General features: G+C 34.1%; 1 protein-coding gene across 1 annotated transcript in view; it reads left to right on the forward strand.

Annotated features, from left to right (window-relative positions):
* The window catches only part of LOC105620936 (TWiK family of potassium channels protein 18-like), a 53,243-nt gene that overhangs the window by 38,311 nt on the left and 501 nt on the right, over positions 1–14,431 (forward strand). The window contains exons 3-4 of the mRNA XM_012202416.1: positions 13,214–13,419; positions 13,847–14,135. Coding sequence (XP_012057806.1) covers positions 13,214–13,419; positions 13,847–14,135 — 495 coding nt within the window. The remainder of the gene's footprint in view (positions 1–13,213; positions 13,420–13,846; positions 14,136–14,431) is intronic.

A 14,431-nucleotide genomic window follows, 5' to 3' on the forward strand; every position in this document is an offset into this window, starting at 1 on the left:
GTACTTACAATATAGTATTTTCTGAGCAAAATTTTGAAATATTTTACGCGTTGTAGCTTTTCACGTTACTCGGTCATGTTGTACTTTCAGAATTAAAAATTTATGTTGCATTCACGCAATTTTTCCGAGAATTATTACATAAAATATGTAAAAGTTATCTTTACTTTATACATATTTGAAATCAAATAATTCGAAATGAGGATAAGAGAAAGTTTACATGAAGATAAAGAAGGAGAGATAATTTATATACTCTGGAAAAGCGACAAAAGTGGAGCAACAATAGCATCTCTAGGAGCAAAGATGAAAGGTCGGAGGAGAGAAGTATTAGGCAGAGACTTATTACTTCAGTAATTACTACTAATAGCCACCCCCTGAGTAGCGAGAGCAAAAGGAGGTAGTTCTATATTATCCCATACTGTCCGGAAGTACCTGAGAGAATTCCATGTTGGTAAACATCCGGATCATAAATTTTTCTAGGATTCCGTGGAATTTTCGTGCACTTTACGAGATCCTCGCTGGCGTTTTACATCGCTTCATACTGCGAGGCGTTAAAGCTAAGAGGAAATGTTATCGTGAGAGGATGATGGACCAGCGGAGAAATAAGCTTCTTATGATGAAGAGAAGAGACAAATAACGACATTGTTTAGGATTTTACGCATGCACATGACTGTCCCGAGAGAGAGTTCAATATGTCAAAGTTTATTACACTCATATCGAACGGTATTTGTTATTCGTGTCATATTTACTCATAACTTTGTTATGCGGTTGTATATCTTTGCGCGGATAATAAAAAGAATTGAATAAATGGATTATACACGTCGCCATTTCTTTGACACGATAAATATAAAAATAATTTAATTATATAAAAGTTAATTGTTTATTTCAGTGCATTTATAAAACACTGCAACTCTCTCTTGCTATGAGAGTCACTATATGATAACGATATCTCCCGGAGGTAGCACACAATATAGGCACACACACACACACACATTGAATGGTTGGTGCGTGATTTATGATCTATCTCTATCGCGTCCTTATTCTCTTACCTCGTTGTCTCTGTGCAACCAATCGGCTTATGCTTCTATAACAGATATAATTTGCCTCTTCTTGCAGTGATTTCACGAAACTGACATAATATTATGATACACACGGTTAAATAGAATTTTAAATTAATTTAAATATATATTTCATATTTTTATACTTATATCTGTATTATTTCACTTTTACTGTATTATATTATATTTAAATATTTTTTATTCAATAAATAATTCCAGAATATTTCTCCAAAATTTGTACGTAACACATCTACTGTTTTTAAAGCTACTTCAAACATATCAATTGCAGCAGGGAAAAAAAAAGAAGATACATTACACATGAAGATCTCTCGCTTAAAGCCTCGCCTAAAACAGCCCGTTTCTGTCCTCGACAAAATCTGTGCGATAACGTTGAGTAGTACTAGCAAACTCGTTGGACGGAATTGCGGGACGTAGCTAGACATCGAATAGCTCTCGTGTGATTTACAGTCTAGCCCTATCAACGTCCTGGCCTTTCGTCATGCTACCCTTCACATGCCCTGCTAAGCCGGAAGACGAGCGTTTCTATGAAATAGAAACATCTTGCTGGGTTTCACGCGGCATAAGCCAACGCTCGAGATATATTTTATAGGGTAACATTTCCCTGACGGTGCTGCCGTGTAGAAACACCCGCGGAGGAGTATCCCATACATCAGGGTTGCACCTTGTCTCTTAACGCAGCGACTCTCAATGGCGAGCGACAGCTTTGAATAAGAAATACATATAATCCGCGAAGAAGATAATATATCATGGTTGATTATCTTAGATTATTTAGATATCTTTTATGAGATGAAATTCTCGTGTTTTAATAAAAACACAAAAAAAGATTAAATGACGTCGGAATTTTTCCGTAATTTTTATTTAGCTTGAATATGTATCTCGTTTGCTTTAAAAAGTGACTCTTAAAAAGAATATGAATATATGAACTTTCACTTGCATTTTGTAAAACTTTGAAACCTCCCTGCTAGTAAAAAAAAAGATTCCGAAAGATAAAACTTGAGAGCCATTGCTTCCTTTCTCTTTCTTAATACTTCTATCCTTTAATGTTTTTCTTGTTTCTTTTAGTTATTTTTTTCTTCTTGTCTCGTTCATTCTAAACATACCGTTCGTATCCTGACCTACTCTAGCAAACTCTTACCAAGTCTGTCGTCTTTGCGATTACTGTCACGCACGTCCTATATGTCTTGAGATACTTCCTATAGCTTCTCTTTATGTTTAAAACGACTGCATTTTGTTATCAGAGAAGCACGATTAAAACATTATGTCTCATTTCCTTTAACAGATTAATAAATTATTTTGCTGATATCTTAATGATATTTTTTAACCATGTCTTATTCCAATTTAATTCTCTTTTTTTTGCGTAAATGGTCCACTGGTTTATTATTTACAATCACTGATTTCTATTGTCTTACCGCCTAATTAAGTTCTTAATGAGCCGCGAGCAAGTTGCGAATCAGAACATAATACCTGTGCTTTCAACACCCAAATTCGGAGAGGGGCTAAATAACATCTTCGACGCAGGCAACCGGTAGACGATACTGCGGCTGCTTCAGATCGTAATATCGCTTTAATTATGTGCGCCGTATTTGCGCCAGGTCGCGTTATTAATTTCGGGTCCTCACGCCGAGAGACTTACCGTTACGACCTCAGGGGTTATGTCGGATCCCAGGAACTCTCTAGCAGGAACGTCGGGCACGGAGACGTACCGTCAGAGGATGGGTGTGTGAACCCTCCCCGGAATACACGTCTGCACGTACGATGCATCCGCCTAGCGCAGCATACGGCTCATCTTCGAGATGTTATTGCGCGAGCGTAGCCCATCCCTCGTCCTGCCGTATGTAAATTATTTCGAGCGCTAAATTAAACAGGTGAAACGGTGTTACGCGATAAGTTGGCGTGAACAGAATTGCTCGACGAAATATCTCCGTTTTAGGATGTTTACGACGGTTAGAGTTTTCGGATTCATGACGTTGACATAGACGCTGGCAAGCTAGTTGGTAGCAATTGCGAGTTTGGAATTACTGTTCTTTTTGCGCGATAAGAACAACAATATCCGAGATATTCGCTTCAATTTAAGTTGTCTTCGCCAACAAAAGTTCTGATGTGACCGAAGTACCACGTGATGAAAAGCAATAAGTTTCAATGATACTCATGTAGAACGTTCGTATTTCTCCAATAATTTGTAATGTACATAAAATGTAAAAAGTCAAGACACATATATAGTTATTTAAACGATTTATATAAATGTAAAAATAATAATGTTCATAATATTCCAAAACTGGGAATTAAAGCAATAGAAAAAGAAATTAGATATTCTATATAACGCGCGCTGTTTATCATATCTATTAATTAATTTTACAACTTCTTTTATTATTTACGTAGGTATTTAAATCATCCATGAATGATATCAATCTTCTTCTTATCATGTTTATCGCGGCATTGATGCTATTTTCAATTATCAATTGTTTCTATCACCATCGCTGTTTCTTGGAACAGGTACATACATACCGCTTACAGCCTACGACTGTAGCTAGATCGCACTTTATTATTTTTCACCGATGTAATTTTTCCTCGTTTTCCAGACAGTTTGGCCGGGCGTCTCGCGGAAAATATCCCCGCGGATTGCGGTCGCCGTGCAAAATAAATAATCCCTCCGTCGCTTCCGTTTCTCGTTTCGTTCCGCTTCGCGTGTCACGTGTCTGTTCCATTTTTATTGCGACGAAGCCACCTCGTTACATCGACCCGCGTATCTATTTATTTTTAAAAAATTGTATGCGCTTTTATTTCGTCCATTTTTGAATGCATAATGCGATGTGCAGAGATTTCATTAGACTGTAAAAAATAATAACGTTCGTAATACTCTGAAACTGCGAATTAAAGATTGAAGGCAGTAGAAAAAGAAATCAGATATTCAATAAAATATGCGCGGTATCAGTTAATTCTATAACTTTTATAATTATTTATGTTAATGAGATTTCATTTTTTATCATACCGCAGTGCTTTAAGATGCTTACGTTATTACAATATGCTTCTAGACGGCAGTCGAAGTTCTCGGATAAAGCAATTAACGAACAAATGCGAATAGAGTTGAAGTTTCGCCAATCGCTTTCTCTTACGCAACTCATTTTACTTGCCGAACTGTTATGGCTACTTAGAATACATTATGAAGACGTAGCGACGCCGCATACTGCCGACTGCGAACTTTACTTGTTGCAAGTATCTACGCTATATTAAAGTCTTGGCCACAAATTATCTCGACAGATACAATACTGATTTAGGTTCTTAGAACACTATTGATTGAAATTACATTAAGTATTATTCGAATTTTCTATTCATTATGTGAATTCGTGTATTTCAACGTAAATTAATTAAATATAATTATAACATAATAAATAAATTAATAAATTAAATATAGTTATAACATAAGTTATTGTATTCATAAATTAGAATTGTAAATAAGAAAGAATTAAGAAAGAATTAATTTTTTATATATGTGTATTTATATCTGTAATTGCAAGGATTGAAAGGAAGTAGAAATTCGATTAGGGGAAATGTTTTGAATATCTTCCTAATGTGCATAAACTTTCGAGTGTTCTAGGTTGCCACGTAACGAGAATTTACGAATGATTGTCACTTATTGGAAGACTATCGATTTGAAACTTGTGGAAAATTCTTTATCAATTTTATCAATAAAGGAGGTCTGTGATGATAATTTAATACAAAATTACTATAAGTCTTTTTATTTAACTTAACAAATAGATATAAAGTTCTCAGAATTTCTCTCTATTTCTATTTTTTTCTTTGTTTTACAAATTACGCTAAACAGACAGTTACATGTGTCATTTTTTATAATCTTAAATTATATAATCGATTTTGCATGCACAATATGTAATATTAAATATTGGCTCTATGAGCCAATATTACAATAATGTAGTAAATTGTTTATTATAAAGAATACTTCGAGTTCTTTATTATGAAACACATACTTGTTTTGTGAGACATATCTATATTTATTTCCTGTTTCTTTTAAATTCAGATCAAATTGCTTTGATTAGAGCCCTTCAATTAGTGAATTAGATTTTAATTAATATATCTAATCTTTTAAAATCCAAATAAATTTGGCATTGCGACTGCGCCTGCCCCAATCTCCGCCACGTGTGAAAGTATCATTTTAATGTTCTTTTTAATCTTATTATTGATCTCTGATTTCATCAGCAAATATGTGAATAAACCCTTAACAAATTTCCCTTGTGTCTTATATTTTTCAAAATCAAAGTCCTCGTTGTCTTGAAGAAGATTAGGATTTTGAGCTAGATATGTTATTACATCATTATACGCTAATTTCTCTTTATATGACAATTGATCGAAGTTCACCGTCTTCTGAATCATGTCTCCTACTTGTACTTCAGCCTTAAATACGTACGTTTCGACCCACATCCACACGATGGGCAGAGCACCCAAATCGATGAATTCTACTTTGTCCTTGTAATACCTAAATGCTTTCAGAACACTTTTATCGATATTTATTGTACTGGACAATGAAATACGAATAATTTTATGCAATAGTTCTCCGCGAGACATGGTTACTGGTGGTTTAGCTATATTTAATTTTTCCAAAAGAGTTGGATCATCGAGATATTGCTCTATCTCCTCCATCATTGTCGTTTCAGTATCGGTCTCAGGTGTTGGAAGAGCAGAAATCAAACTCGTTAGTTCAGGTAACCACTGACCTGTAGTTTCAGATTTCATGTTCACGAAACGATCTTCAGATACTTGAATGTTTATCGATGGTAGTTCAAAAGCTTGTAAATAAGAATCAATTGCGGATTTCAGTTTTACATTTGCTTGAATTATTTTACTTTTCTGTAGCTTGTGCAAGAGCGTTATCAGAAGTGTAATTTTATTTGGATACACCAATGGTTGAAAATCTGGTCCAAGTATTTCCGCAATTTTTTTAAATGTGAAAATCATTCTGATAGGTTGTATTGTTTTCGCAAGTATATCTCCTTTTTCCAAAGTAGGCAGCAGATCAACGTAAGGATTAGATGGATTTATAGATTCCAACAATATTTTAGGATTGACGAGAGGTACAGTGATACTGTCAGGTAATGATTCATCAGGTGGATTTTCGCTAATTGTACCTTGGGTTAAGTCATCTGGGTTAAACGTAGAATATATAATATCTGATAGCAACTTCTTTGACGAAACTATGACGGGTAATAATATCGTTGGACTCACATATTCTATACTGATAATGTATTGATTAATTACGTTTGTCAATTGCGAATTCTGTGTTACTTCCGGATAAGTTATAGCTTCTTTAAGTATTGCTGACAATAATGCAATATTTGTGGGATAATGTTTTATATTCACATTCTTCAGGATTTTCTTAATATAATTTTTACCAAATATAATAGATAATGGTTGTAACACTTGAGTTACTATTGGTAAATCACTACTTTGCATGAACTTATCTATATCCGGCGGTTTTAGAAGTTCCTTGATATCTGGTAAAACGACTTCAGGTTCCATTGTGTTATAATCATCACTCGTCGTTGCAATTGGGACGTTACTATTAAATAGGTATACTCTAAGAGGCTGATCAGTTTCTATAGACGGAGGTAATACTATCGCACTTGATACGACGTTCTCAGAATGCACTTTTTTTTCAATGCTGTCTAATAATTGTGATTTAATATGTTTAATTATCCTTGGTTTAGTTTTAGTAGATTTCTTCGTTGTGACTTCTTTAGTTATTTCTTCTTTAGTTATTTCTTCCGATAAAGAAGTTTGATCTTCACTTTCTTTACTTGTATTCGGTGATTTTTTTTTACCGTAAATTATTTTTGAAGACGGAATATTTATATATTCCTCTATTATATTACTATCATCAACAACACGATCGGTCGGTATAAATGTTGAGTATCGCGGCTGCATTTTTCGTGGTTTCTGCGTCGGATAATAAGTTCCCAAAGAAGGAACATCAGATATTAATGTTAACGAAGGTTTCAAAGTTAATGGTCGATTCGATATACGTTCTCTAGGTTCATGTTCAGTGATGTGTTTTTGGGTGAATTTTGGCTGGTTGACTTTTGACAGGGTGACTTTTAGTTTGGGGATTTTTATCTCTGTGATATGCATTTGATCTATCATTGGCGATACCATCTTTGGTTCTGTAAAATCGATTTCTGTAGCAATTCCTGTTTCCCATCCTACAGTTTCAACTTGCAATTCATTTTGTACAGCGGGACCAGTTTTATCAACATATTTATCTAAGTTCCATACGTACGAAACTCCGTTGATGCTACCTGAAGGTACATTATTTGTGTACATATTATCTGTCTTTATTGTCACTGCGATTGGATTCTTCCGATCCCGATTTAGATAGAGATTTACATCTACTGGTTTTATGGAATATTGTATAGTACGGCTTTCTTTTAGTTGCTGAGGCTGTGAAGTTGTTTTCAGAATATACGCTATGTTTTGAATTTTTGTTGTTAAAGTCAAGGATATATTATTTTGTAATTTTGATACTTGCTGGAATGTATTTACCAAACACTGTTTTGGTGTTTCACACTTCTCTTTTTCTGTTGGTATTAAGGTACTCAAAAGTACAGATAATTTTGGCTTTGAAATTAACTCAAGTTTTATGGAATCTACTGTTGACTGAAGTACTTGATCCACGTCAGAGATCTGCACAGATTCTAAAAGTATCAATACATCAATTTCGGGTGACACAAATGGTGTGAAAATTCTAGAATACTTTTTCATGAATATAGCTGATAGCAAAGCTGAAGCCAGTTGTTGTACTGAATTAGTATTTGGAGAGCTTAGAACGCGATTTATAAGTCTTGTTAGAAATGCCAATAGAAGATCTAACGGATCGTTGTAGGCAAATTTGTTGAATCCCTTAAGAATTTTAGTTATATCTTCGTTTCTGTAATTGCGTATGAAGTACGTTAGTAAACGATCTTTCATACGAATTGTATCTTCATCAAATTCTTGAGGAATAACGGCAGAAAGCAGCAATCCTATATCTATATCTTTTTCCAGCAAATGATGCATATATTTTAAGTTGGAATCAAGGTAAGTTGGAATCGTTATAATCTTCAAGTGATGATATACGTAAGACGTAGAATCCTTTACGACCATTTGTACGTTTGAATTAAGAATTTTGGTTAAGATAGAAAAAACAAGTGTATAAGCATCATTGTCAATGGAATTTTTCCTGATTGAATCCCAATCATTACTATCGATGATATTATTTCTTGTTAGATCATACAGATATCTGACGTTTTCTTCCAGTACGGGATCCTCGCTAAGGTTTGGTAAGTTTATCAGTATCAAACCGAATAGTTCTTGCGATAAAGATAGCTTTTTTGTTTGTAAATTATAAATAAGTTTGACAAATACTGGACCAAGAGCTTTCTGGGTGATATTTGAATTTTCATCGTATCCTATCATTTCTTCGTTTCTAATTCTATTTGTTGACAGCGTATTTAAATCAATGTCGGCAAGATAATCAAATGTCTCAGATTTTGTTGATTTTAGTAAAGTATTTAAATCAATTCTGTTCCATTCTATTTCATTGGCTAAGTATTTAGCCGTACATTGAATGTAAAATGGTAGATTTTTTATCAGCGATAACAATACGATTCTTGTCTGTTGATTTTTATCTGTGATGTCCAATTTAGGTAAAATAGGTAATAAATTGTACATATAAACCATTTTCTTCTTGAGGAATTCATAAAGCGTTTCCAAGGATGTATGTTGTTCTTCCGTCAAATTGTTTTCACGGCCGTAAAGCAAGTACGAGAAGATATAAAGTATATTATCACGGAACGTCACTGATAGTTTTAAATTCTCTATTACTGCATTCTTTTTAGTTTTGCCATTTGAAACATTTTGATCACTTGTTAATTGATATTCATAGCTATATTGTCCGAATAATGTCATCGGATTCAATGATCTTCGTACGACGCCGAAGTCCGAAAGAGAATGTAGTAGAACATCATTACTTGGTTTGTACTCAATTGCCTTCAATCAAAAACATCTTTTATCGTTATACTAAATTACGATATACAATAAAATTCATGTATATAATTTTGTTATTATCCTATTTTAAGATTATTATATAATTTTGAAAAAGACTTATATTTTCACTTACTTCTTTTTTTAATTTGGTACCGTGTTTGCCCTGAAAATGAAAGAAGTCACATTATTATTATTACTACATTTTACCTAATAAAATATTAATAAAATATCTAATAAAATATAATAGATAATTCGTTTTTAAAATTTAACAAATTTTAACAATTTTTTCTGCTTTAGTTATTTATACAGATTATCGAAATTATAATATATTCGTATCTAAAAAATAATCGCTATATTGTTTCTAGTATTATATTATTATCTAGTATTATATTATTTCTAGTATTATAATATTTTTGTTAAAATGTTAAAAATCTATGTCGACAATAATAAACTTACTGCTGAAAATGCACATCGCACGAATGCTGTTCCAGTTATTACGATAAAAATAATAGTTATTACATTGTTCACTATCATTTTAAAAATGATGGCCAAATCAGGCCAAATGGAATTGTATAAAATATTCGATTGTTGTTTAACGTGTAAAACGTTTCATATTACACAATATTTCGTTAGATTTTAAAATCATGCTTGCAGCGCATCACGAAGACTGAGATAAGTTTTAACGAGGGCGGTGTCTTTATATGGCATAACAATCGAATTGACGTGGTTAGAATTATGTAGATGCGTATACGCGACCACCGGCTGAGAATGAATAAGCTTAACAGGCGCATGTTATTGCTAACTGATAATTAAATTTTATTGTTCCATACGTCGGTATTCCCCTTCCACTAGTTCCTTCGATTTGGTTGGTCTGAGCTGTTGCATCGAAATGAGATACGGTTATTTGATTTATTATTCTTGATATCATCTTTAAACGACCCAGATGTTATATTACTTTTATATTACAAAGAGATTATGCTACTATTGAATTTCTATCGCAGAATTTAATCCTCGGATTGTCGATTCGATTTGGTTGTAACAAAATATAAACTTTTCAAAACTAGCAATACATCGTGGCAGATGGTATTTAATTATTAAACAACACACGATTAGGAGCCGCATATTTTTTATCCGCAAATCATACGTTGACTCTGATGTTGTATTACATATAAAAAAATGTATCAATTCGATCTTTCAATAGATTAAAAATTGATCACTGTATGATTGCATGAGAAACAATATAAATATTTCATGTGGGGAAATATACACAGAATAAATATGAATGCTGGAAAAATACGAAAACATTGGATCAGCTTTGTTTGAAAAATTCGCTCATCAAAAATCAGGTTTTGCGGCATTGTCATTGATGCATCAAAATTTCATTGGTTTCATTGTTATCTCACGGATTGTTTTCAATATCTTTTCGAAGAGATTTCTTCCTCGTGCTTTGATTTTATGCGAGAGCTGTCGTACTAAACATTTTTTTTATTAAAAATAATAAAAATGATTTTAAGACCAGAGAGAACTAGTTTTTACATCATCCTTTGAGCAAATTTTTCTCAGATTTACGCATGTACACACATGAATATTCGCGTAAATCAATTTTTTAATGTAACATTACATAAAGTTCTTATTATCGCAATAATTGATTAACTAATATATCCAAATTAATAATCATCCTTACAGAAGTTATTGTAATCATGAAAACGTATAAAATAACGCAAATAACGCTCATATAAATGCAATATTTAATGTGCGACACCTTATAGTCTTATTTACAAGTTCTAAGTCATTTCATATCTTTTCTAGACATACAGTTTGAAACGAGATACTCTGGTAGCTACGCGCGACAAAACTCACTGCTGTTCTCCTCTGATTGAGCACGGTATATTTTTACTCGACTGGCCAATAAAACCGAAGCTGACAATCTACTATGTCCCCTAATAAATGACAACAGATAACGTGCGACCGAAAGGGTCACACTGTCGTGAACGATAAGGTGGCAGGACAATGACGAATAGGCCTTCGCTGGATGGTTCGCGGAGTTTCCGTGGCTGCAATTCCATCGACGATGCAGCCGGCTGCCACTATCATATACGTACCAGGGGCAATTCCGATAGGTGATCCATTATCTTAAGCGGCATCGAGCAATCGATTCGCGCCGCATCTCGGCCGAGCGCTTTTTCAGGACTTTCGCGCACTGTAACAGCTCTCTTCCACTCTCTTTCTATTGCTGTCCCTTTTATTCTCGTGTATACGTAATTTTTTTGGATTGACTTGCGAAACGCGCGCACAACTGCATATTGCACTTCTATATTGTTTCCATCGCTCGTCCGTAAGGTCGACCTGTCGGGATTGGGATTGAACGATGCGCAAATACGGCAGCTCCGCGAGAGAGCTAAAAGCTCACGCGTTTTTGGAAAGGTATCGTTTTTCTTGCATTTTCACGGAAGAATGAGCTTCTATTTATTCTGCGGAGATTAATGATGCTGTTTGTCGGCGATAAAATAGCTCCACAATACTTAACGTATTATTCTGTTTGAAAAATAAGGATCGTGTATAATCAGGATTGTATGTAAAATAGAGTTTCAAAGCTACTGCTGGTGCTGCTGCTGCTGTTCTGCTTTCGCAAAAACTTTTGCGTCATGATAGTAAAATTAATCGATGTAAACAACTTAGAACATACGAACGTTAATATTTTATCAAAAGTATTTGGTGATATGCGCACATTATGCTGTCATATAAGTGACATTGTTTACTCTTATACAATAAAAAATATTTTATGAGAAAAATATTTGGAAAATATATGAAGTCTTATAACTTTGAAATGGTACACCTCTTTTAACAATCGCATTTTACTAAAAGATATGAATAGATATTTATTATCGCACACATACACGTGGTATACTAAATGTATTGAACTATAATATATATATATATATTTTCATGAGAGTCAATATTTTTTATGACAGAAAGTCATCATCCGTTTTAATATTTTGTTTTGTGAAAAATTTTCAATCAGTAGTATCATAAAAAATTTTATGACAAAATAACTGAGATAATTCTAGATGTCAACAATATTGACATTCCTCTCTGCAATATATTGTATAAATAATGCTGTTTACTCTTACAAACTTGTCAAGATAATGATTAACTGTCATCAGATAAATTTTACATTATAAATCAGCAACAAGAAAAATAGTTTTTTAATGTAGCTTGTCTCTTTTCCTGCACAGCGATACGGGTCAAAATTTATTAAGCTTCGTATCTTGATCAAATAACGCTTTTGATTGTTTTGTGAAATTGAAGAAAAACTCTAGTTAGGTTTTTTTTTACCGTAGATATTTTTATTCATGGATAGCAACCCGATTGGACGCTTCTGCCGTACTATAAATTCCACTGCTCGATTGCGAGAATCGCTTTTGGAGATTACGATTGATCGACGTTTGCCGAAACTTAAGCTTTTACGATACCGAAGAAATTCTACAAATTTTTATAAACGCTTTATGTTCCAACTTTCTGAGCGTGGATTTCACGTTGACCCGGATATTGATTTTGTAAAACTTGTAATCAAATTTTGATTCGGGATGAATTATAATAAGAAATCTTGTACAACAGAATTACTTTTGAGCAAAATCACCGATAATAAATTTTATTTTTTATTCAAGATTTTAAACCCGCTAACAGAAATAATCACTAAAAAGGGAATATTTTCCATATTATATATAAGCTCACCTTAGACGCTTATTCGCACATACACATATCATACATATGTGCACACATTTACACAAATCAATTTACTCATGATCCCACATTACACAAAGTTCTTATTACCGCAGCGGTTAATTAGCGTGAGTAAACCACCGCGGATATTATCCTTTAAGTATCCAGCAAGCTAACATTGCGAGAAATTAACTACTGCGGAGTTTATCGCTGTTCTTTTCCATTGTAATATCGCTATGGTATCGTATGCTAGAACTTTCTTCATAAAAGAAATTAAATACCGCTACAAATGACCATTGCAATGTACTTTCTGTACCGATTATATCATATCAATTTCGAACGTCTTAATAAACTTAAATTTCTTTTCTATTCTGTGTTCACAGGTTGCGGAAGTATTGCGCCGAAATCTACTTGGGGCAAAGTTGCTACAATGGGTTACGCCAGTCTTGGGATACCCTTAACCTTGGTCTACCTGTCTAGTGCGGGAGGTCTCTTGTCGAGATGCGCCAGGGGCGTTTTTACACGAGCTCTTTGTTGCTGCCTCTGCTCGAATTGCGGCTATTGTTGTTATGATGAGAGGCGGATGCAGGTTAGCAATGGCGTGCTTCGTTGAAAATTTTTCATCGTTAGATGATAAAAAATTTAATCGCGAACGTCAGTGATACGGTCTTCCTCTCTTTAGATAAACTGGATATACGTGATGGGAAATGCATATGTCGCACCGATTCGACACATGCATCTCCTATGTCGGCAGGATACGCGTGTCCTGTTGACGATCGATAAGGATTAATCGCTGCCGTACCATTGATTGGTTATTGTTAGAGCGCTATTCAAATAAAATTGGATCAGCCTTCGAAATCCCCAGCACTCGAAACACAAGAGTGTAAACGATGTTGGCGTTCACTCGAAAGTGTTGCGACGCATTGTAATTGGTACACATGTAGAATGGTCATTCACATGTGTTGACATGCAGATATGAACGGATTTTCCATTTTCGGGTATTTTCTCATATATAGGAGAAAGAGCGACGGATGAGAAAAAAGCGACAGCAGGAGGAGCTGGCACAGCAGCAGCAGCAACAGTTACAGCTGCAGGAGCCCTTTTACGTTCGCGCGAATGCATCGACGTTCACTAGCACCGTGGAAATTAAAGCCAGCCCGAAAGACGAAGTTTCGAGTCTTGGTTCCGGTGACAGACCAAATGTTACCATACTCGCACCAATCAGTATCTGCCTTGGCGCGATGTTGTGCTACATCATTGCCGGAGCATTCACTCTGCATAAATTGGACGGTTGGTCATTCATAGGTAAGTTCCGCTCATGTTAGAAAAAAAAACTTTATAAATTGTGTTCAGTGTTGCGTTATCTATATCAACGTGAATTTCAGTAGTTTTTAATATAAATGCATATTGATGAGCCTCAAAGCATTTCAAAAAAAAAAAATTAACGTGATCGTTTTTCTGTATCCGTATCAGATTGGCATAAATTCTGCGACGTATTACATACAGTGCAGTATATGTAAACATGATATATGTACATATATATATATATATATATATATATATATATATATATAATTAGTTATATACTACGTAAACGTACG

This window comes from Atta cephalotes (assembly GCF_000143395.1).
Source record: "Atta cephalotes unplaced genomic scaffold scaffold00002, whole genome shotgun sequence".
NCBI lineage: Eukaryota > Metazoa > Arthropoda > Insecta > Hymenoptera > Formicidae > Atta > Atta cephalotes.